Source organism: Taeniopygia guttata, chromosome 1A (assembly GCF_048771995.1).
Source record: "Taeniopygia guttata chromosome 1A, bTaeGut7.mat, whole genome shotgun sequence".
In the NCBI taxonomy this organism is placed as follows: domain Eukaryota; kingdom Metazoa; phylum Chordata; class Aves; order Passeriformes; family Estrildidae; genus Taeniopygia; species Taeniopygia guttata.
The window spans coordinates 10,613,989-10,639,258 of record NC_133025.1 but is presented as its reverse complement, the minus strand read 5'-3'; the positions used below and the strand labels follow the sequence as shown (position 1 = coordinate 10,639,258).

The following is a 25,270-nucleotide window of genomic DNA, read 5'->3' as shown; positions in this document are numbered from 1 at the left end:
TCTGGCATAGCTGCTATTCTTCCCACAATTACTGCCAGAGCCATTAGAGACCCACAGTGCATGTGTGATTCCAAGTCCTCACAAAGTGCAAGAAGCATTCTTGTGACATTTTGTTCAGTACCTTCCTAACTTATCAGCGATCAGTTTTTGTTACAACTGCTCAGGAGGTCCTTGAGCACAAGATACAGTCTCAGTCTTCACACCATATACTGCATTCTGATCTTGATAATAATACAAGCATCACTTGATTTTGAACACAGGTTTATACTTAGAATCATTTCACTTATTAATTAGAAAGACTGCATTTGGCATAGAAAAAAAAGTTCACTTATCTGAGTTTGAAAATGCTGAAACAAAATAATTTTTTAAAAGTTTATTCAAGGTAGGTCAAATTCTTACCACTGCTCAATTCACAGGGGAACACTGCCTCAAGAAAGCAAGAGCAGTCCAGGCATTCAAGCACCTTAATACAGGATCCTTTATTTCAGAATTGTAACAACCAGATTGGTGAGGCTGACAGCCTTTATATAAAAGCATAAGAATTTTAAATAGTAAATTCATGAATTAAGGTATTAATGTTAATGGTATCCTCTGATGATACACCTGTGGCCTGATTTTTAAGAACTCCCAAAAAAGTGTTTCCAGGAAGCTGTGCTGAAAAACACTTGGGCTAAACAGGAAGCCAATACTTCTTCAGAAGACATAAGGCATGTTCAGTCTTACATTTTCATCAGAAAGTGTTTTACAGACACAGCACTTTTGTTTGGAAAATACAAGTGAGAGGCCAAAGAAATGAAAGCTAATTAAAGCCTCCTGAGAAGAAAAACAAATCTTAAGAATCTTTGCAGATGGAAAGGAGCTAGGCACTGTGAATGTTCTGCTGGGAAAAATCCAGCTGATTCGGGTGTAAAAAAATTCTGAGTTATGTGGCTAAAAACCAGACAGAGAGTTTTCTTACTTATGTTTTAAGAAATAGCAGAGAACTATCCACCTGAGCAATCTAGATCAAAGGGGTTTGGGGTTTTGATTGTTTTATTTTTTTTAATGACTACAGCAATTGCTACTTGGCAAGACTAAAAAAATCTAAAGCAACTTTATTTTTCACTGTGTGAACACTGTATACACAAACACAACACTCTCATTATTTAAGTAACCAGCAATTTCTTATTTTAAAAGTTTTTTGGAAAATCTAATTTCTCTGTTTTAAGGAACATGGAAATTTCAATTGCAAGGTATCTGATTTTTCAAAGAACAAACAGCAACCTTCTTAAATCAGCAATATAAATTTTAAGGCATCCAGTACAATTTGTGACTTCTGAAAATAACAATTTTTGGATTTATGTACATTAGCATATTGCAGTGTTTGGTTTTCAGAAACAGAGCAGAAATGTTGTTTTCACACATGCTGGACCTAAAAAAATGCATGAAAATTAGCGGGGTTTATCTCTGAAAATTTAAATAAAACCATGGAGGTTCTGCTTTTCCACTGCCTTAGATTTATGCAACTTCATTATTTCAATAATGTAAATACTTCTGGATTCCTGTGACCCTTCTCTTGGTATGGCTTCTACATCTGGCCCTGAGTAGGTCCAGACTCAGCTGTCACTAATTCCAGGCGTGTAGGCAGCAGGCCGAGACAACAGGATGAGTCCAAATCCTCCTCTGACATTTTGCCTTGTGCCACTGGAGTTTCCAGTCTCACCACCTCCACTTGGCACCGGCTGCCCCAGGCTCTGCGGGGACTCTGGCAACACTCAATTACCCAAGTAAATCGGGCAGGGACAGCCTGTCTTTAAACAAAGAAGTGCATCACTTGGTAGTTTCTAAGCTCAAGCTAACTTTTAGCTTTGCAGCATTTATAAAAGGTGTAACAGTGCATAAACTTTTCACATTTTTTATTCATTACTTTGTTAGGTTCTCTGTTGACAAGAAATGCAGGTAGAACAACACTTCCAAGGGCTCCAAACTTGATAAACTCTATAAAAATCTATTTGTCATGTCAGAGACTGACCCATTGAACTTTTCATGAACTATTTTGATTTTTCCCTTGGAAAAATAATCCTACTATCCCACTGTTTTACCTGAAATAGCAATTACTCATGTAACATACAGCATAATGCTGTTGTAGTTTCTGAAAAGGAATGTGACATGCCCAATATATCCCATTTTATTGTATGTTATGACAGATATAAATGTCAAATATTTATTACTGTAATATGTCTTCATTAATATCACTCATCATTGCTTGGTCTGTCTATGTTAGCGTGTTCCTTGCTAAACCTTAATAGTGAACTAATTTATATCTTAGTCACTAACTGATTTTGACTCATAAATGTTTAATTTATTTGATGGCTTCATTATGTGTCTCTAAAACCACTTGACACAAACCACTGATTGGCATTCCATGTTCACTCTGTGCTGCACTCCATGAAGCTTAGGTTTCATGCACTGGAAGCACAGAATGTTCGAGAAGTTCCAATTTTTAATCAATAGTGTATTAAATTAATTTTTAATAATTGCAACATGATGAAATCAAGAACATAAAATTAATGAGACTAAAAACATAATGAATTAGGTAGAATATAACAATTTATGCAGTGATTATTTAATAAAGGGTCATATGAGTTCTTTAACTGTGATGTAATTCACCCTGAGTAAAACCCTGGGACAATGCTCATAGGATGCTTAAATTCTAGTCATTGTATCAAGTCTTCCTAACTACAGTCACTTTTTCAGGACTAAACCTTTTTCAGAGAAATAAATCCCCAAATCAAATAAGTTGAATTACAAAATGAGGATTAGAACAAGTCAGAAAAACTTATATTATAATTTTGTTTCTGCTCCCTTCTGAGGCCTCGTGAGTTTGAGTAGGAAATATTTCTGAAATCATGAAATTCCTTCAAAAGCTTTGGATTCACTCGATACACAGCCAGTACACAGCGTGACTTAAACATGAAGTATGGAAGTGTCATTTAGAGGAGGGATAGCTGTAAAAGTGGGAGTCTGTTCATGGATGAATTTGATCCTAAGACAGGGAAGATTACACAGAAATGCAGTAGCCACATCAAAAAGATCTGTAGCACCTGAGAAAGCAGCTCACTATAATCAGGACATAGCAACATGCCAAAGAATTAGGCCTGTATTCCTGCTGTGTTCTTCCGGTGAGGAACCCCGATGGTATGAAAAGTATAGCTCTTCAAGGAATCACAACACAGTTCCAAAGGTAGGCACAAGTCCTCCCAAACCACATGCATTTCAGTGAGGCACACATGGATTTTTCCAAGGAAAAAGGTAGTATTTTGCAGGGTGCTTTCATGGGGGAAAATAGCAAGGTTGCAAGAGGCAAATAAAGCTCAGCTTGCCACTAAGTTTCAGGTAGATTCTTTGAAATTGAAACAAGGCACCAGCATGTGTGTTCATGTGTACATAAAAGCATGTATAAAGTATTCAGCTGATCAAAAATGGAATATTATTGACCTCACAGAGGAGGACATTCACATTTTACTAGGTCAAGGAAAGTAAAAATCAGGGAAAATATTCCCTCATGTTTACTCTTCAAGAAAATATCTTCTCACAAGCCTCACCAGCTCATGAGTCAACATATGCCTGTCATGCCAAGACAAAAAATTCTTTGTATTGCATGCAGATGAAGAATCAAAATACCAGGAACTGCTGGGTCTAAGTATCTTTTAGTAGGTTTTTCATAAGACCAATGGATGGAAGCTGTCTGCCATGAATGCTGTTGGGAAGCTGTGAAAAATCATCCCCACTGCAGTTGTGTCTGTCTCTTTTAAGGAGATCCATACATGTTACTGGAATGTGCACACATTATTTAGGCACATATGCATTAGAACCACAGGCACACTAAACTGTAGTCAGAGGCATCAGAAATCCTGACAGATATTAGCTGATACCTGATCAGGTGTCCATGGTGTTTGTTTGACCAAGAAACTAGAATGCTCCCTTGGGCACACAGACTTCAGAAAATAAAATGTTCAGTAAGACCTAGAATGTGTAACTGCTGCTAAAACAATCTCACATGCAGAAGTGCAGCTGGAAAAAAAGGTTCCCTGTTGCATGAATGTGCAATGCTGAAATGAGCACATAAGACTATTCTGATATGGTCAAGATTTATCCTCTAAGTAGAGGTGGGTAGACAGCCTGGCAGTGAGATTTGGGGAAAGGAAGAGAACTCTGACCTAGAATTGCAGAGTGAGAAAAAGAATTGTGAGAGACAGACTGGCGAAAAATGAACTAGAAAACCACTAATAGAGCAGAGTGCAGCATGGAAGAAATAGTTTCCAGAAACTTGCATTTATGTGTATGCAATAGTATGGCTGCTACTACCCAGAAAGTCTTGGGAGTGTCCTGCTGAATCCTCTCCAATACCATTTTGAGAATCTGATAAGTGACTATTGTTACTTTTTGCCTAAAACAGAGAAGCCTGAGTATAATTATACAGAGGGTGTGTGCTTTGCCACAAACATGCCTGGGGTGTTTAATGTGACGGCATGTTTACAATTCTGTAATCTTTATCCTATATAATTTTAAGGACTTTTTTTTTATGCTAAACACTAACGAGTGCTCAGACTTCTCAAATCATAAGAAAGAGATGAATGATACATCCCATTTCCTTTCTAGCTGTTGTGAGTTGGAAGGAAGGGCACAGAACTGGTTTTGGTAGCACAGTATGCCTCCTTTGCCACTGAACCTGCCTGGCACTGTATTCAGAAAACTCTCAGCTTTCCCCAGCCACATCTCAGATCCTCTCCCAGTTCTGGTACAGGTAAGAGTGGGATAAATTTTTTTTTCTTTTTTTCTTTTTTTTTTTCTTTTTCTTTTTCTTTTTCTTTTTCTTTTTCTTTTTCTTTTTCTTTTTCTTTTTCTTTTTCTTTTTCTTTTTCTTTTTCTTTTTTTCTTTTTTTTTTCTTTTTTTTTCTTTTTCTTTTTCGTTTTCGTTTTCTTTTTCTTTTTTTTTTCTTTTTTTTTTCTTTTTCTTTCTTTTTCTTTCTTTTTCTTTTTTTTTCTTTTCCCATCTCTTCTTCCTCTATGGCTGAAGCTGCTCAGTATTCATTTTCTTATAAGTGGAAGGACTTCAAAAAGAGTGTTGAATGACATCTGGGCAGAAAATAGACAATGGGTAGAAATATTGTGGGCTTTGCTCTTCTAAGGATTTAGGAAGGAACACAAAAAAGAATACAGTATTGTTATCAAACTTAAATAATAATTTATAATTAGCCTTTTCAGATTTGACTTTTCAGTGTACCAAAGAGCACTGATAGATATAGTTTCCATTTGCAACCAGCCTTTTGATTAACTGATGGTGTGAGAAGTTTATATACCAGAACTTCATACAAAGAAGAGAAATAGAAGAAAGAAAAAGGACAAGTACATTCTCGAGGAGCAGGAAAAAAACTAGGGGATAATCCAAGGAGGGAGGAGACAAAGTAGAGGAGATGCTTGGTGGTGGAGTGACTGCTGAGATGACAGGGTGGAAGGTGAGAGACCTACATAGAGCTGGAGGTGGGAGGAGATTCTCGGAGAAGAAAACTGGGGTAAAAAGGAAGCACATGTAGAAAGGAAGGCAGAAGTCTGGCAACAAGCTGGAGGCTGCAGCTGTGAAAGGCACACAGGAAGCAATCAACAGGACTCCAAGAAGATCAAAGGTAGAACAACATTTACAGCATAAGAGGATAGGTCAGAAAATATCCAGATTAATGCAAATTTCAGGAATATTTTTTAATTTTTAACTTTTCCTCATCACTTAATTTTTTGTCTAACTTTAGAGAAGCAGAAATTTCATTGGCTAAGAGGTTTATGCCATTCAGTGCCTCTTGAGTTACTACATATGGAGTTTTATAGCACCTGTTGTAATGACTCACCTCCAGGTCCCTGATAATCCTCTGGGGCAGCTGTTATCTTAAATATGAAAGCACTTGGCAGACAGACTGATAACTGTTGCTTTTTGCTGTAACTTTCTGGAAGGTGGTTCAAATAAAAAATAATACCATGCTTAATTACTAATAATTTAATAATTTTAGAAAAGTATCAGCCCTGCTATGATAAAAGAATTTAGCAAAGATCCAAAAAGACAGGCAGAGGAGGCAATAGCCCTGCCACTTGTCTTAGATGTTTATTTAGACAACCAAATTCTGAAGCAAAGCCTGTGGAAATATTATTGAGCCTCATGAATTGTAACAGCTGTACTCATAACTTGGATCCCTCATCCTGACCTGTCTCTCTGCTTGGTGTAAATAAACATCATGAGCCCAAATCCAAAGAATTATCTCAATACAACATGTATTATCTGGCTTCCAGTACTTTGTGGGGATTAAATGGGATTAGACTGTGTTTGCAAAGAGTTACTGCAAAATGTCAATGAAACTTGCTCTGGGTTGGCAACAGGACCCAGTCCATTGCCTCCAAGTTCTGGGCTATTGCAGAGTCTGAAGGGACCAGAGGCAAAGGCTGGTCTTGAAAGGATTTCTTAGTACTGGTCTTCCTTGTAAAGCATAAGTGTTGAGAGGGTATTATCTCGGGCTCAGAGGTTTCATAAGTCCTTATAACTTGAGACAGCTTATCTACAAGGGAGTTTAAAAGGCCTGTGCAACTTTCTGTTTGCGGCTGATACAAGTTCAGCGGGTGGTGGGGCACTGGGCAGCAGGGCTGCTTGGGGCTGCTGCAGCAGCTCTAATTTACTGTAAATTAGGAGGTAAGTTCGCAGGCTCTTCTGCACCTCTGAAGTTCCTTGTGGCAAGAATTGTGAGAGCAGCTCTCCCTCCACACAGGTAAGTGACCCTGCTCCTGAGCTAGAGGCAGACTCTGAGCACACAGCTGGAAGTTGTAAAAACTTATTGTAAGTGTATTGCTGCATCCTATAACTTATAAAATGCTCCTAACTGCTAGTTATTGAAAGCAAAGAGAGATGTTATTGACTATATTTCTTGACTGTTTATAAATCCAACAAAAGTCAATTCACTAAAATTTATAAAGAATAAGTATACTGGTAATCAAATTATTTCACTTGCAATCTTGATAATGTTGCATATATTGCTAATATTTCACTGTACATTGCAATTAGAAATAAATGTAATAAAACTAACAGCAAAAGATGTATTAATAATTTGCCTGTTATTCATTATCTTGTATATGAATGTCTATTATATAAGCAACTAAATGCATACATTATAAAAATATGAACAGAGATATCAAGTTTGTGGCTGTATACATTTAATAACTGTGATATAAAACAATATATGAAAGATACTGTAATGATTTTTAATTATGGGAATTGTATCATTATTAATTAGAGGAAAAAGCATATATATGCATTTCAGTGTAGTTTTAAAACTTTAATTTATGTGCATATATAAATATAAAATAATACCTAATGTATAATAAATATGCTGATGTAATATAATTTAATTTATATATGGAAGTCCTGAGATCAACCCAATAAATATAGCATAATCATATGCTATTTTAATGATTTATTTTCTTGACAACTGGCACAATAGCTATAATTACTCAGTGAATTTTTTAATTTGGCAAAAATATCCTACTCGTAAAAAAATGTGCAGTCTGTAGTTGCTTAGATTGTTTTTTTTTTTTCTGTGCTCAAGTGAGACTTCAAAAACATGTATATAATTGGCACAACCAGGAAAATGATCAGAAATGTAAGGGGTTTGGGTTAAATTGCTGTATTTTGCAACTACTTTTTTTTTTTTTCTGTAACTGATAGTTATATGCATATTTCTGTAACATGTTTTCATCTGAAAGAATTATGCCATATCTTAAGACTAAAAATTACATGGTCTGAGAAGTTCAGGATATCTATTAATTCCCTCATTAATTTACTGCTAGTGCACAGAAATCACTGCTAGTACTTTTTCTACTGCTCTGTTCTTCATAGTGTTAATATTTCTCAGTACACTGTGATATTACACAATTTTTCATAATCTCTTTAAATTTTCAGCAGCTGCCAAGAGATCTCCTGTGGCAAGGGTAATTTTATTTTTCAGTGTTGTGGTTTTTGTTTTGTGTCTGTGTGTGAATTACGTTTGAATCTTTTATTGTGGTAATTAAATATCTTCTCAAGAAAAATATGGAGAAAAGGAAAAAGAATCCTTTTTTGTATCACAATAAATTTTTCTCTATTCCACACATCAATTCTGATTCCCTAAGTGGAATTGGCAGCTGACCCAGGGGTAGCTTCAGTCAAACTTTCTTCTCCTGCTGGTCTGATGAGGAGCAGGGCTTTTCCTAGCAGTAAGCTGATGGCTTGGCCTTGGTGTTTGAGGCTGGACTGAAGGCTCAGGAAAGAGCTCCTGTAAGTTGTTCAGACCAAGGACATGCTCCAGGTCTGGAACATGTAAACTGAAAGGTAAGGGTGTCAGTCATTTGACAGGTCTTCAGTACTTGAGAAATCACCAAGAAGTTGACCTTAAACTTAGGTCTTTACAATTGGAAAAATCCCCTGTACATATGTTGTTCCTAATTATTACAGAGACAAAATTACCGTGTAGCTGGTAGGCAAAAATTAACATAAGGACTACCCATTCAAAACCAGTGACATTGTCTGGGATTCATTATGGTGACTATTTCTCAACCAGGTATTGCGCTAGTGAAAGATTTTAGAATTACTCCATTATTCTGTGACTTCTGATCTAAGAAGAAGAGTTTTGCAAGAAGTGGAATATATCCAAGTAGGGACAAGATTTGTTAAATTTCTCCTGGCTTTCAGAAGATGTTTGCTTTAAAATTTTTGTCTATTGCCATTGGAGCCTCTTCTCTGTGTTCTCCTTGTGTTGTCTAAGACAAATTTTTTTTCTCAGTAGCATTACCATATTACATTTCAGGGCCTGACTTGTTGCAAATGTCATAGACACAGGGGAGTAACAAAGATTGGGAAGAAGAATCTGCTATTGCAGGACACCAAAGATAAGACGAAATTAAGAAAGCCAGCCTGACAATAAAAGGATTGTAAACACTGATGAGCTCCAGGCCATCCAAGATAAGAAGTCAGCTCAGCACAACTCGGAAATAGTCAAATACTAAACATTGAATATATTAGATAAGCAGAACATATAAAAATTAACAGCATATAAAGAATCCTTACCGGTTTCACTTGGGCTGATAGCTTTGTGAATTCACTACACAATACCCGTCTTTGTGCAAATATGAAATAACAAAGTTCTTGGCTCTGTGTGTGATTGGCTCACTGCACACTGGGTGATGAATTATAATTTTTGGGGCAACACTTATGTTTCAATAACATTAAATGACAAACCCGATCCTTTCAGTAAAAGATTTTCATAGCCCTTCATGGTTTGATACTCACAATAAACTTTTGTTATAATATTACAGTTTTTGTATTTGATTCTGTTTTACTAAGTTCCCTCCTATCTATATGCTGAGTTACTCTGACATGAACCCACAGGAGCAGAAGAATCAATTTGGTCTATCCCTGCTGCTCTTGGGATTTCTTCACCTAATCCCCCTGCTAGAATCACTTGAAAACAAATTTTAAAAGTGATTTTGAGGACTGAGAAAGGCAGTAGCTTATGCATGCCAAAATCAGTGGAGAAGAGCCCCAAAGAAATATATCTAGGGGAAAAAACAACTTAAGCAATTGCTGGGTTTTCTATCACCCATTTTCCCCTTAAAGAGCTTCATTACAGTTTGACAGAGGAACTCATCAGTGGCAGGAGCCAAATATATCACACTGTTTCCAGTGTACTGCTGCCAAGTTGGCTTGAGCCACTGGTATTTTAGGATGTTTTTCCATATCGTCAGGACACATTGGGAACCACAAGGGACAGCACCTTAGGACCTAACACTTAACAGAGCTGGGAAAGCTACGGCTGGGAGTCTCTGGTGGGTAATGAAGGAGCTACACAACAGTTTGATAAGAGTCTTCCAAGCTCTTGTGAAGAGAAATAAGGTATTAATGCATGTTGGGGAGGACATTTTTTTCAGGAGGCTGAAGAATGGTTGATATGAGTGGTTGGAGTATGACTCAGGGCATGCATTGGCAATCCTTGAAGGCCAACACACCAGTGGTAAAATTTGTGATGTGAGCTGAGCAAAAAGGTGTAATAACATGTCTGCAGTCTTTGTCCAAACTTTCCATTAATGCCAACTGGTAAATATTTTGAAGTTTTCTTCTTGAATTTTCTTTGTTTCATAATTTGTATGCATTTAGCAGAACCTTGTATGGCTTCTCTGGTACCATCAGTATGGTGCACTGATGAGGAGAGGAAATGAAAGACCTGTCTGGGGACTTTGAGTGGAATTGCTCTAACTTTAACATTCTAATCATTAGATGCCTAACTTAAGTCCATTGTTTAGATGCTTTGCAGTTAAAGGGGAGCCTTTAACTGCAGCTTCTCTAAAAAATATGCACTCCCTGGAACTGTTCAAAAATAAATAGCTGTAGCACTTATGGTTTAGTGAACATGGTGGTACATGGTCAAAGGTTGGAGGTATTTTCCAGGCCTAATGATTGTATGATTGTATGATTCTATATAGTCTTGTCTAAAAACAGATTTCAAGTACTTGAGATGAGTTATGTTAATTCATCTCTAGTGAGAGGAAAGGAAATCAATTTGTCTCCAGATGCCTACATTTAGCTGGATAAGTTTATCGGTAACAAATATTTGGAACTAACTTAAACAAGAAAAGAAAACAACATGAAATTATACCTTTCTTTTATTTTAGAGCTGTATAGATAAGATAGTAAAAGGAACACTGAAACAACTAAGATATCTTTGTTCTTCCTTCTTTTATGTAAAGTGACCTGACTTATAAAACTCTGTTCTATCCTGTGGCTTTTGGAAAATCAGGTCACACAAAAGAGCAGTCACTGTGAGAACAGATGAGACAGAAATAGTGAACGTGGAATTCGGGAATGATATTAGTTCTGTATTATTATTTTATTATTTTGTGTGTTTTATATTCATGTTCTTTACTTGCAATACCCGAAGATACATGTTCACTCTAGGATGGCTCTTTTGAAGTGGAAGTGCAGCGAATTGTTGAATTTTCTCATGTACTATGTGATGATGTGATACACAGAAGGTTTTAATTTCTTTAGGAAATCAAATTAACTTTAATAGATACAAAATATCCATTAAAGTATCCCTATAAAGTAATACCTCATAGTATCTCCAGTACACACAGAAAGACAGAAGTCTCACCCAGCTGGTGGCATATTGCACACTTTCTTTTTTCTTCTCCAGATGATTCATTTTCATAATTCTCCTTCTCAGTAGAACTAAGGGCACATGGGTGAACACGGGTGTGTTGAATCAGAAATAACTTATTTGGGGGCAGAAGCCATAGGTTTGTTTTTTTTTTTGTGCATGTGTACAGTTTGTTTGCTTTTGAGTGGGGCAGGTTTAATTATTTAATCTTTCACTACTGAGCAAGGTACAACCCTTCCTGTGGGACTTTCCCACTTCCTGTGAAGAAGCCAGAGGGCTACTGAGTGGTGACAACAGGATTTTCAGTAGAAACAATAGAAACCACATAAAATGATGCTAATAGAATAACCTGGATAAACAATAAATTTGTGCATTAACTTACCATGGAAAGCAGGTTAATATAATTTGTCTCAAAACCAGGGAGAGTACCCAAAAGCTTATAGAAAATAGTTTTTTAGACACTGAAAATATTAGCCTAATCTTTTGCCCCAGGGATTGGTATTTTACCTAACAACAACTGAGTAGATTTTGTTGGATGTTTTTTAACAGTTAATGTCTTTAAAAAGTTCAGAGGGTGCAAAAGTAGAGACAGGATTTTCTTGGAGCTTTCTAATTTGCTTCCTAATGTCATCTAACATATGCTAATATTTCCACATCTGAAAAAGAATTAATGTTAACACTAGTTTTTATATTATTCATGATAAGCAGTGGAAGAAAAATTCCGAGTGTAATAACTGGGAAACACAGGAATATAAACTCATGATGTGCTATGCTGTACAGCAAAGAATTCCCACGTGAATGTGCGAAAGTTTATGTAATCATCTTGAAAATTCAAATTGTATGTATACCATAAAGGTATGTCTGATAGAATAGATCTTAATATTAAAAAATAAAAAAAAAAAAAGAGAAAGGGGAAAACAACCTATTTAGGAGTCTGAAGGCATGTAGGAAAGCACCCCAAAGAAAGTGTTTTCCAAAGGGCCTACTATGAGATATGTACAAAAACTATAAATAACCCTTATCTCTTCAGCATTTTCTTGTCAGTAGTATGTTTACTCCAGAAAATGTATTTGGACTTCATTTGGAAATAAAAATATCACTTCCCATTTGTTGCTTGCTGCAGTTTTCTGTGTCTTCATGAGGCATGTGAGTGTCATGTACTCTGTTTCTTCTTTTTGATTTTTCCTTGTGGGGCAGTTTGTTTGTGGTTGCACCACAAGGGACTATCATGAACTACACAGCTGTTTGTTTTTTGTGTCCTCCTTCTGTTGCTGTGTGTCTCTACTTTTTCCTCTGCAACCTCTGCACTCTAATATGAAGTCAAAGGATATAAGACCATTAAATACTTATGGTTTATTTTAGTTTGTTTTTAAGAAACAGGAATGACTGACATCCAAATGTTTACAGCTTCCCTTGCAGATTTTCACCCTTTTAGCTGGTTTCTGCAGTAGAACCAGGCAGTCCTCATTTCACTTCTCATTTCACTGCCAAGCACCTCTGCTGGAAGAGATTTTGCTTATGCAGGATGCCAGTAGGATATTGTAAATCATCACATTGTGTGGTACAGCTGAGCATGCATATGTTGAAAACTGAACATCATTACGTCAACGGTAGCAGATTCCAACAAAAAATCCCAGTAGATATTTTCCTAATGAAGGAAAGTATCACTGACTTACACACACTGCAAACAGAGAAAATGACCATGGTAGGGAACCTCTCCACAGGCAGCAGTGATCCCAAACAAGAACATCCTCAGGAGACCATCCAAGGACGACATGTACAATAGAAACAATTACTGACAATAAAAGTAGTTCGTGGTGAGCACAGTGTGGAGGACTGCTTAAATTTCAGCAGTTAAACATCCATCTTTAATCAGGAAATAGAGGAAAACAAGATTTCTGCACTTTTCAAGGATGAGAAGCTGGAGTTATTCAGGGTCATGAGCTTGCCCTGGCAGCAAGCCTTGTATTGAAAACTGCACAAAAAGTTGTTTTCAAATGACCAGGATCACTTTCAGCCTTGCCTTCACTACTAAGAGATAAAAACCTCACATTTATTAATTTTCATCCACCTTAGATTTACTTAGCAGAAATAGATTAGAAAAAGGCAGCTTTTCCCACAAAAGCTAAGCTGCCAAGTAGAGCAACATTAAAGACCAGAACAGCAGTCAGTCAAAACAGATAGAAAATACTAAACCTGTGAATTGCAAACTATTCAGTGCTGTAACGTGAAAGTTTGGACCTAAGAACCTATTTTTAGGAATATTTTTTCTGTCTCATAATTAAGCAAAAAAAAAAAAGTCATTTTTTCTTTCTGCTGCCGGAAGAATCTTTTAAAACAATCCACTCATTTAATTCCCCTGAGATAAAGAGGTATTTATAAAATATCTCTGCAAAAGCTTGTCAAACTGTTATTATTCAGTAGTAGACATTGTGAAGGAGTAACACATTGATTGATAGAGAGGTTAGTGTAAAAATAAATGGTTCTTAGATACATACAGAAAAAGAAGATTTTTTGGGATTATTGAACCTCCAGTAAAATAGGAAGAGCCTTAGCACTTGGCAAGGAAACATTGTATCTGATACCTGAATAAAAAAATCCTATTCATAATATTCTGAAATTTCCTGATTTTTCTTAATTGAAAATACACTATCATGATGAGTAAAATTCAAATATGCAGATATGAAAGAATAAGTGACCAGAAACCAAGTAAGTAAGTTACCCTTTTGTCTCCTTGACCTTTGACTCACTTGGCTCAAACTTGGATAAAGATTGCAGTTGCTAAGTATCCTACCACGAGATGTAGGTAGTGGCTTTTAGTCAGGCTGCAAAAATAACCCCTTCCCTCAGCAGCAGAACAACTTAACTTTTTCTTCTGGCAAAAAAGATAAAGAGGGAACTGACGTCTCTTGGAATATATAAACACTCCCTCCCAATTCACAGCCGATGTGCTTGGTGGGGAGGTTTTAGCTTCTTGTCTGCTGGTAACTTGATGCAAGTCATGTGCTAAGTACTGGTGTGTCCAGCTGAAAAATCAGTCACTCCAATTCAAGGTGAGTTGTATTCTACAACATTTAAAATCAGAGGGTTTTCCTCGGGAACATTTTTAAAGTCAGTTGGGTGGAAACTGTTGAAAATATTTTTTTTTTTAATGCAATTTTTTAATGTAATTTTTTTAATTACAAAGCTGATTGCAAGAAAAAGAGACATTTTACATGGATTAGTGAAATGTTTTGTTACTATGATAACAGCAGTGTTTTATGTTCAGTATAGTCAGCTTTCCCAATAGCATTTTATCTTTTTTTATTTAATATTCTTGAAAATACAGTTCTGGAGTCATGTGAATTTTTTAAAAAATGCATATTTTAAAGAAAATATTCTAGCATTCAGTATTGCAGTTAAAAAGCTTGAAACTATAATTTCAAAGAACATCAAATATATAATGAGGTTATTTGTATTGTATAAGGGCTTGCTTTAAGCTGACATGTACTGAAGTCTGAGTTAAATAGTGAAGAAAGGATTTAATCATTCATTTAACATTTTTCATCTTTCCTTCTATACAGTTGCTTATAAATTGTCTTTCAGAGATTTGAATGGACCATTTTAATTGTTATTAATTAATATTCTGTTAAGGATCTTTGAAACAGTATTTAAAAGTACATACCAAACACTCTAGAATGTGGTGAATAATCTTATTAATCCTGTAGTCAAATCTGAGTCGAAATGATACAATAGCCTCATAAACTACAGATAATTTTATTATGGCATTTTCTATTCAGCTTAAGGTATATCATTTGCACTTGAATATAAACTCCCAGAAAGTGCATTTTCATTGGAAATTTCTACCTTAATCTTCATATCTTAAATTCAGTTCTGATAGATGAGAATAGTGTGTTGACTTCTATCTGAATTGAGTGTTATAGTGTGAGTGCTCTTCACTCACAGTTGTGTAACTTATAATTTGAATTGCATAAATTAGGATGTCTAGACTGCTATTGCATTGGTTTTGGTGGGAGAAGGGTGAATATTTTTCAGTTTGCAGAAGCTTGGAATAGACACAAGTTTTTAGCAGTCACTTGCTTTCTAGTTGTTTATTAGTGCCCATGAGAGATGCCTAGTCTGCCAAAAACAAAATAAAATCACTGGAAAAACTTGTAGAAACTTAGGTGGAAATATATTTTGGTGGAAAGTGTGTTACTGTGGAATTCGAAAATATTCAGTATGTAAGTCAAGAAAAAAAGTCTGATGATATCTAAAAGATCCCCTTAAACACTTCTGAAATATCTAATTTTCATTTTATATTTTTAAGTGTGTGTTTCCACACTGGAAAAAAAAAATCTGCTTGTACTGGGGTAAAATTCAGGAGGAATTAGGAACTTTTCAGAATTTGATTTAATTGAGAATGTCTGCTTTTCCTTAGATTTGCTACAATGTGTAGTCATATTTTCAAATTCCCATGCCACCTACCCAGTTAGTTGCCTTTTACAGTTCTGCCTTTGCCAAACTGAAGATCCTTATCTCACCTAGCTACAATGATGCGAGATTTGGTCCTAGTGATTTTCACTTCAAAGTTCCTCGAGTCTAATAAATTTCTAACTTAAATATGCTTTGAAATTTGTGATTAAACACACCCACTACATCAAAAAGCCTTTAATGTCTTTGGAGTGGGAACCACATGGAATGACCTGGTGGTAGGTAGACAGACAGACTGACTTTTATTTTAAGGATAGTAGGGATATTTTTCAAAGACTGCAAACAGTCCTTGGGTCATTCTGCTTGAAAATATCCAAGGAGAAATTCTTAACATACCAAACGATCTCAAATGTACAGAAATAGACATTGTTAAAGGCTAGGGAGCCATGACCTGCTGCTAGCACAGGAGCAGGCAGGAGGTGGGTTTCCAATGCAATTACAGGGAGGTGTCTGGTGCCAGGTAGAGATGTGACATCTCTGTGAGTTTGGCATGACAAGGGAGGACACTTCAGGGGCCCGCTGACCATGGTACCTAATCTGTTAGGACATGTTGTACATCCTGTATGTGATAAAAGGATCACATAAATGATTAAGGAAAGAGAACACACACTGTTCCTACAGCTGCTTTACTATTTAGAAATTAATGAAGTCCTTCTGGTCCCTTAGTCCTCATGAGCAAACTGATTGAGTTGTTCTTCCACTTCATCTTTCTGTTTTCCCTCTCTCTGTATTTGACCTTGAATGTGTAATTAACTCTTTAAGCTGAAACTCTAACTATTATCTGCTTAAAAATTGACTTAGAGATGTTCACAACATGTCAACAAACAGAAATTAGTAAGAATAAAAATGACATGGACAGTGACATCTAAAACAGAAAAGGGCGGATTTTCTGTTAACTGGAGGTCTAAAGCATATAACCAACTTGCAAATTCTGTGTATTTGATTAATTCATAATGATAAAAAATAAATTGCAAATTAGGTAGCTCTTTGTCTCAATTATTCATAAACAATAAAAAATCTGAAAAAATATCACTGAGTTTATATTTTACCACTTCAGCATTTGCATAATTGTGATTTTCTGTACGATCCCTTTCACTAGGGGCCAGTTTGTAAGACATATTGACATATATTACTAGCAAATCTTATTTTCCAATGACTAATCACAGAGATTTTTCTTCTGAAACTGAATAATCTTGAAATTACCTCTTTCAAAGATCAAGTTGGAGTCATGCTTTAAAAACTCTGGTGTTCCATAAAGCAATTGAGCTTGATGAAATTTGCTGGTGCTAAGAATGCAGCTCCAAAAGGAAAATCCAGTCGTGCCTTTGTTGTGATGTTGCTGAAACATCTACCTGTTCAGTAGAGGACTGATAGAGATCTGAAAGAGGCTTCTTGTGGGTGTCTCCCTTTAGAGGCTGCAATTTCCACCCAGGCGCTGATGGGCCTTGAGGGCTTTTTAGTGGCACAAGGCAGAAACAGCCAGGGGAGCTGATGCCAGAGCAGGGTAACTCCTGCTTCTGCCTGAAGTGGGATCCATGGCCATAGCAGGCTGAGATAAAAGCAGAGCTATCTATAGCCTCCTTCTTTGGCAGAGGGAGATTTGAAGATGTCTACATCAGGAAGAATGTCATATGAATAATTACAGTGACAGCTTGCCCTAATGCAACAAAGCCAAACAAAAACAAAACAAAACAAAAAAACCCAAAACAAACAACAAAAAAAAACACCCTCATGAAAAAAACCTTACCAGTTTGTTTTGGCAACTGGAATGAAGAAAGATAATCCTATGTAATAAGCAATTGGCAATAAACCAAAAGTACCTGCAAGTTTGTTGGTTTGTTTAGTTTGTTTTTAGTTGGTTTTGTTTTGTTTTGTTTATTTTTGCCAGGGGCTGGCTGCTGGCTGGCTGTTTTTGTCTTGTTATCTTCCTACCTGCTTCATGTCATGTACTTTGTACTTCGAGCTTTGGAATTTGATTTTTGTTCACTTTCTGCTTATATTAGCAGCTTCTCTGAGGAAGACGGTGTGTCTGTTGGGACCAGGAAGAGAGGAAAAACATCAAGCCTTACAGCAAGGATATTTGTACACTGTTTACCTGTACCCTAACAAAAAAGAAGAATGGGCTGTAACAGAAACTGTGGGCTCCTCACTGGGGCCATCATCGGTGCTGTACTGGCTATCTTCGGAGGAGTTCTAATACCAGTTGGAGATAATCTTATAGGCAAAGCAGTAAAAAAGGTACTTTTTTTTGGTTTTTTCCACCTCCCTAGGGCATATCGTTTGTGGTTATTGAATATTCATTATTTTTAAATCTTATGTTCTGGGTCTGTTTCTTTCTTATGTTTTTTTCTTTGTTAAACATAGTTTTTATAAATTAGGTGTTCCAAACTTCCCCGGAAATACATGCAACAGCAAAATTTTTAAAAATATAATAATTATATTTCCACATTTGCTCATTTGCTCTCTCTTAATGTGTTTCACATTTAGAAGCTAAAAATATTGTGGTTTCAGAATGAAATTTAGAAGTAAGTGGGTTTTATTTTTATTGTATTTATGATTTTTTCATTTTTCCTTTTTTAAAATATTATTATTATTTTTTAAAATTTTATTTTCATACTTTGGTACTCACTCTATGCAGATATATTTATATACTGCAAATAATCTAAAGTCTTCTGCTGCAGAATCTAATCCTACACGTCATGTATTCACCTCACATTGTGTGATAGTATGATCCAAGTGGATGTTCTCCACATGACTGGAGGATCTAATAAAATGCATCTCTCCGTTTTGAGTGTGAAGATTGAAGTAGAATGTTTTAGACCTGTCAGACACAGTTTTTTTCCTGATTTTTATCATTATTTTCGGTCCCTAAAATCTAGATTATTTTCTGTCTCTATAATCTAGACTTTTATGTAAAGAAAACAGAAAAAAAATAATCCATTAGATCTTTGCTGAAAAGTGTACATAACTGGGGGTTTAAATAATCTGTAATGGAATGCCCTGGCATGTCCACAATGGTGACATGAAATCTCCTTGGAGTCGCTGCATCCAAGATTGGTTCTCTGATGGTTAAAAATCTGAAAATCTTAAAATCTTTGGCTATTGCGTAGTCCTGCTGTTTACCTGCTGTGGCGCTGAAGACTGTAGACATCTTGGAGACACTTATCCAAAGGCTTTTCTGGAAGAGAAGCCTTAGTTCAATAGCTGTTGTAGTCAATTGAGGAGGTGGATACATGAACTGTCGGGAAATGTTAAACTAACATTGTTGAACAGGGCCTGTTGAGGCCCTGGTTATATTATGATATAATTTTAATATTTTTTAAAAAATGGCTCCTATAAAACATCATCATTTTTTCAGGCAATCCAATGAAAACAAACCTGTAGAGGAATTTTCAAATTTATATTGTGTTTTTCAAGAATTTCAAGAATTTTAAGGTTTATAGAGAATAATAAAAAAAAATATCTCACTAGATAATGTCTCAACAGCCTTGCGACATTTTACACAAAAGTTGCATTTTCCATAGTTTTTCCATATTTTTTCCATATTGAGGAAATGATGGGTTTTCTAAAAAGCACATAAATTTAAAAATGTATATCTCCTTATATTGAATACTTACGTAAATTAATCCTGAGTGTTGTCTCATACCATTCAATATTTTGAAAGCAAATTAGAAATACTGACACTGTTATGTGTTCATCCATTTACTAACAGCAATGAACCAGTTATACAGCATGGTTTGCAAATGTCTACATACTCAATTATACCTGCATGAGTCTGTAGTGGTAAAGCATTAGAGGGAGTAATTTTCCACTCAACCACTTTTTAATTTTCTTCATTGTGATCATGTTTCAGATGTTTGTACCTATTTCAAGGCAACTTGTTTGATGTGTATATATATAAAAAATGTACCAGTAATCACATAAAACATAAAAGAGTACATTTGTAGAGGCTTTATTAACTAAAGTAAATGGATATGTTTTTTTCCTAAGCACAAGTCATACCAGACTATTGTCTTTCTGTTTAATGTGCTGAATATTCAGTGACACCATAAGACTTTGAGACAATTCCATTTGAGACAAGATGGGCCCAGGTACAACTGCTGAAATATGTGATTAGTTCAGCAGATGCTCCAAATGGACTTGAATTTCATTAATTCTTATTTTGCTGTGTTGATGAAAGGTCTGTTAATAAAAACAAATTTGTTATTCATTGCAGTTATATTTAAGATAATATAGAGCTGACTGCAAAGGCAACAGATCTGCCAAGCAGAGAGTGTTCAAAATATATATATTTTTTTAAATATTTCACTTTTGGAAATGTAATTTTTATGAAAAACCTTTGGTAGAAACAGATCAGCTTCCATGACAAATTTGTTTGGAATTTCTGAAGAATAGTGAGTGTAGGACAGGAAAAGAACCAAGAGTGAGACGTTTTTTCAGATATGGCCTGTAAGCATTTTTATGAGCAGATTGCCTAAGGAAGTGTTGTAGTCACCAGCCCTGGAATTGTTCAAAAAATTAGTAGATATGGCACTTCAAGATGTGGTTTAGTAAGCACTGCAATCAAACTGGATGATCTTGGAGGTCTTTTCCAGCTTATGGAACCCACGTTATTTCCATTTGTACTCATATGAGGAAAAATACAAAAGATGTCCTTACCCACTGGGTGAAAACAAAACTCAGTATGCCATATTTCTAATGAAAGGTAAAAACTGTTTCAGACACAACCAGTAAAGGCAAAATCTTCTCTTAAATTCTTGACAGTCAAAGCTTGAAAAAGACCCCTAGGTTTTCCTCTGGCTATCCTATCTCAGAATAAATTCTTGTCTTTTGCACAGTACTAGGACCAATTCTATATTTTTTGAGGAAATGTAAGTTGCTATCAAATGTTATTGCTGGATTAGGATAACAAATGTTGAATAGTTTTAGGACACTCCGTACTATAGCAAGACAAATTGCCCTAAATTAACTTGTTACCAAGACTTAGTCAAATAACATTATTGTCAATTTACTCTAAAGCAAGATTAATCAAGTCCAGATGAACTTCTTAGCATCTCCCAGTGAATTGGAGGAACTTTAATTTCAAAAATCAATGCAATCAATAGTTTTTTTGTCCTTTTCTGCTAGCAGCAGTAGTCTAACCATGCTTCTCTTAAGCTTCCCTTAAGCACACATCTTTACATTTTACCAGCCTCATATCTCCTTTATTGCAGTCACTGGGAGATTAGCCGGAATAAACATGGCAGGGTTTATTGTGCTGGAAGGCTGCAAACTGTTTTTGAAGCAAAATGAAAGCATCTGCAAGTGTACAGAAAATCTGAGGTTCCCTTAGGAATTGGACAGAGACTCTGAGTCTCTTGGCTGTTTTCTCCTGGTGGGTGGGTGCTGTGCTCCACCCATGAACAGTCCATGAGTGGACAAATCAAACAAAGTTCATGTCACATAAAACACCCAGATGTCCCATTTTCATTTGTTCCAATTTATTATCAGACATCTCTGCTTCAAATCAGAAAACATGGCATGTTTCCTAGCCCCAGCCTGCTTTACCTGAGCCTCCAAAAATTTAAATGAGTTGTTTCAACTCTAACCTCCAACAGAGGACAGAGTTAAAAAAAAAATTATTTATATATATATATACATATATATATATATATATATGTACATGTATACGTATATATGTATATATATGTATATGTATACATATATATGTATGCATATATATGTGTGTGTCTGTATATATATATATATTTTCAAGGCTCTTTAAAGAAACTGTCACTTGAAGAGTGCACTTAAAATGACACCAGCAGCAGCACCACCTTGGCAGGGATCCACACAAGGAGATTAGTGCTAAAATATTTCAGCTCTGATACTATTAATGGAAAGGTGCCTTTGATTTCAGGACCAAAGGGCAGAAGTCCTGTCCTAATTTCTACAAACACTGAATCTGTCCAGCGGGGAGAGAACTTTCCATTAAGGACTTAGGGGTTTAGAAAATTGATCTGAGTAGAGTTATGAGTGAAACATGGAAGTTTCAGAGTTCTCTACAAAGAAATACTTTGCTTGAGTTTATAAAAATTTACCTTTTTAACTGACTCTACACATTTCAGTTGAACATTATAATTTCTGTTGTCAATACTAGATAAAATCATGACTCAAAATAAAAAAAAAAAAAGGAAAGGAGCATTAAAAACAGCAAATCAGAAAGATTTTATCTGATATTGTTGGAAAAAGATATGGCATGGCTCAATTTCTACTTTGTGCCTTTCCCTCTGTAAAACAATATTATCTTTTTAGGCAAAAGTCCCATCGCTTCAGTTATGGGTTTTTTCCCCAGCTAGGTTTAACCACTCAAAGCTATTGGTAGTGGATTCTTTTGCTAGAAAAAAAATCTTTATCACCACTTTCCTAAGATTTTATGCTTTCTACCTGAGTGCATAAGCTCAGGAGCTGAACAGAAGCCACATAATAATACTTAATATATTTAATTCCTGATGAATTGATAATACAAATAGGTGAATGACTTGCCACAATGCCTCAGTGCTGACTGGATTAGTCTCAGTTATTTTTAGGAATAAGGCCTTCAACTGTAGCTATTATTATGTTTATTAATTTGTCTCCACGTATCTCTGATCTGTGATTGGCCAGATTATATCTCCTCAGCCACTGGAGGCATTGGAAACACCTCTAAATTAAAACTGTCTTTGTGACATTCATATGCCTTCTTTATACAAACTAATGAAGCTAAAGAAACTGCTGGCTCTCAGAGGAACAAAAATGATCTAGCCACATATATTCCTACACTATCAATTTTAAGCTTTATTGAGTCACAGAATTCAGTTACCAAGGACTGAAATAAATAAAAGTTGTGATCCAAAAAAGTGTGAGTAGAAAGGCTAGTAACAAACTAATAATCATAATTTAACAAGTAATGAGTCATTCTTCCAGCTGCAAAATGTAAGATTATTTGCTTTTCTTGAGCTTTACTTTTTCAGTTTTACAGAATTGTATTGTTTGTTTCCTCCAGTTTATGTAGGTAGAGTAACATACACAATTTTGTTACAGTCCAAAGTATTTGTGACACTTCTCAGTTCCCTGAAAATGGTATCTTTTTTCCATATGGCCAGATTCTTTGTCAAGACAGGAACTTCATCTTAAATTTTGTGTTTCTTCATCAGAAATCACGATGGCTTAATTTACTTTGCATCAACAAAGTACATCAACAAAGTACAGTATTGCTGACTGCTCAGCATTTCTTGAATTTATGTATTGCTAGCTGACCCACCTCTAGAGAGGGAAAATTGTCAGAAACAAGAAGGGTCAAAGTTCCCACTGGTTCACTCAATCTTGCTAAGCTGGGTGGTGGTATGGACTTGGCTGTGCAGCAGCCACAGTTGTGTAGCTGCTTTTGCTGACAGTAGTTAACTATTGTGTGAGATATTAGAGCCTGTGCAGATGGACTAGGGAGCTGAGAAGTGTTTTGTACTGCCAGTTGCATACTAGCTTCCAAAATTACTCCTCCTCTCATAATATCCTAAAGCACAGCAGTGTTGTTAGGGAAATATGTAATTGCCCAGCCAGAGATGGGGGGTAATATTTGGTGAGAGATCAGCAGTGATCAAACAGTAAAAACAAAGGGCTTGCTGGTGTGAGGGTGTTAGTTTGAAGACATGAAAAAGAGCTCCAGATTTGTATTCCACTTTAACCCACAATTTGCACTCTCAAAGAATGGGACAAAGAATCATACACACCTCTTTTGTGGGAGAAATATTATTAACAATAATGGCTAAATGCCACTGAATATAATGGCCTGGTTATCTTCCTTCCCCCTCCTTCTTTTGTCCTGCTGCTTCCATGTTCTAATGCTGATTCCTCCTACACAGACCCCTGAGCCAAATGGCTAACGGGTAGAAAGGTAACACAGAATGCAAAAAAAAAAAGGAATTATGTTCCTCCGGTCTGGCAGATAGAAACAGCTCCCTGGGGCATAAGAGATAGAAACAGCTCCCTGAGGCATAAGAGCTGGTTCAAGGGAAGAGGGTGCCATAGATCAGGAACTGGGGACTGCTGGAGCCAGTTGCCCCTTTGCCTGCCAGGTTAGATCAGTTGTACCCTTGAAGAGTTCCCCAAGGGTGTCCACAGAGACATTAGCTCACAGAGAAGGGTGAGCTGCAAATCCACCCTTCGTGACCTCGCAGGGTGCCATGGCAGAGCTGGCAGATCATCTGCACTCCCAACCAACCCCTGGCAGGGGAATGGATGGAGGGGAAGAATTTTAAAATTTAAGTTACACCACTTTAAGATCTGTTAAATAGATCTGTTGTCACAAGGCTGAAACTTTTCTATTCTCTGTTCCTGAGTATTGTCTTCTAAAAAGATTAGTTTATCTTCTTGACCCTATTTGTGCTAGAAATTTAACAATTTGCCCACTCCAGTTACACAGTTGGGAAGTCAAATCCTGGCATCTTGTCCCCATGTCAGGGCCCTGCTGAGTACAGATCACAGGCAGACTCTGGGCAGCCTGAGTTGCACTTTTTACATCATCCTGTTTCTCCCAGATTCTTGGAGCAATTCTCTGTGAAATCTGGGAAGGCACTTTCTGAACCATGTAAGCTTTTCCCTCTTTGTCCAGGAGGTGATCTGTCCCATGCTGGCCCACAGCTGGGACAATCTTTGACCTTGTGAGGTTTGAGTGCAAGGCCTCAAGATGGTATCACACTTGCTGTAGCAAGGTTTCCTTCCCCTCTTACAAAATGCACATAAATTATTGCAGACATTCAGGCAGCAAGCCCAGTGCTTTACCACCAGCAAGGTGTTTCCAGCTCCACCATGCAAAGGCTTTTCACAGGCAGAACCCTGACTGTGTTACGAGTTCTCCAAGATGTGATATTTGTTTCTAACTGCAGGAGCTGGTAACTGGCAGTATCTATTTTGTTTAACTGGTGATTTCTAAGTGAACTTTATAGGCCCGAACTTAAATTGGTAAAAAAAAATTTAGTAACTTTTGATTTAAAATGTCTTTCTTTGCTCTCCAGAGAAATAAGAGCCTTTAAATTTCTGGACTTCATGAGTTGTGCAAATTAGCTAATTCATCTTCAATCACTCTAATAAAGAAAAGCATCTTTTATGTTGGAGACACGCAGCGTAGATTTTTCTTCTTATTGAAAAACACTTTAATGAACCTTTTTCACCAAAACTTACATTATCCTGAGGTTTGGGAAAATCCTATAAAAGAAGCCTGATACAGACCAGGCAAAGCAGGCATTCCCCTGACTACACAGGTAACATACTTTAAAACTCTCCTTCTCACTGTACAGTCCTGAGGCCTGAATTGACATTTGCCATATGGCTGAGTGGCACAGACATAAAACTGTTGATTCCTCTAGAATGTACTGTTTTGTCCCTTCTTCCTTAGATCTGGGTAAATTTCCTAATAAAATATAATCAGAATTAGAGAGATTTCCTAGAAAGTCTCAATTTTGGTGACAAAAACTTTCTGTGAGAGAAACAGTCCTTCACGAGCACTATGTGATTTCTCTGGGTGCAAAATTATCTAGAGCCTGACAAGTGCTCAGACAAAATTCTCATTTCCTCCC

The 25,270-nt window shown here is 36.3% G+C and overlaps 1 protein-coding gene across 7 annotated transcripts in view; it reads left to right on the top strand.

The window, feature by feature from the left end:
• Positions 1 to 4,518: 4,518 nt before the first annotated feature.
• The window catches only part of CD36 (CD36 molecule (CD36 blood group)), a 36,127-nt gene continuing 15,375 nt past the window's right edge, over positions 4,519 to 25,270 (top strand). Inside the window, exons 1-2 of one of the 7 annotated variants that reach the window (XM_030291411.4) lie at positions 4,519 to 4,786; positions 17,681 to 17,915. In XM_030291411.4, the coding sequence (XP_030147271.4) occupies positions 17,796 to 17,915 (120 nt within the window). In that variant the 5' untranslated portion in view covers positions 4,519 to 4,786; positions 17,681 to 17,795. Of the gene's footprint in view, positions 4,787 to 5,540; positions 5,667 to 6,685; positions 6,789 to 9,805; positions 9,944 to 14,070; positions 14,258 to 17,680; positions 17,916 to 25,270 lie in introns of those variants that run through there. The other 6 variants (XM_072919228.1, XM_030291421.4, XM_072919226.1 and 3 more) reach the window with 6 other exon arrangements.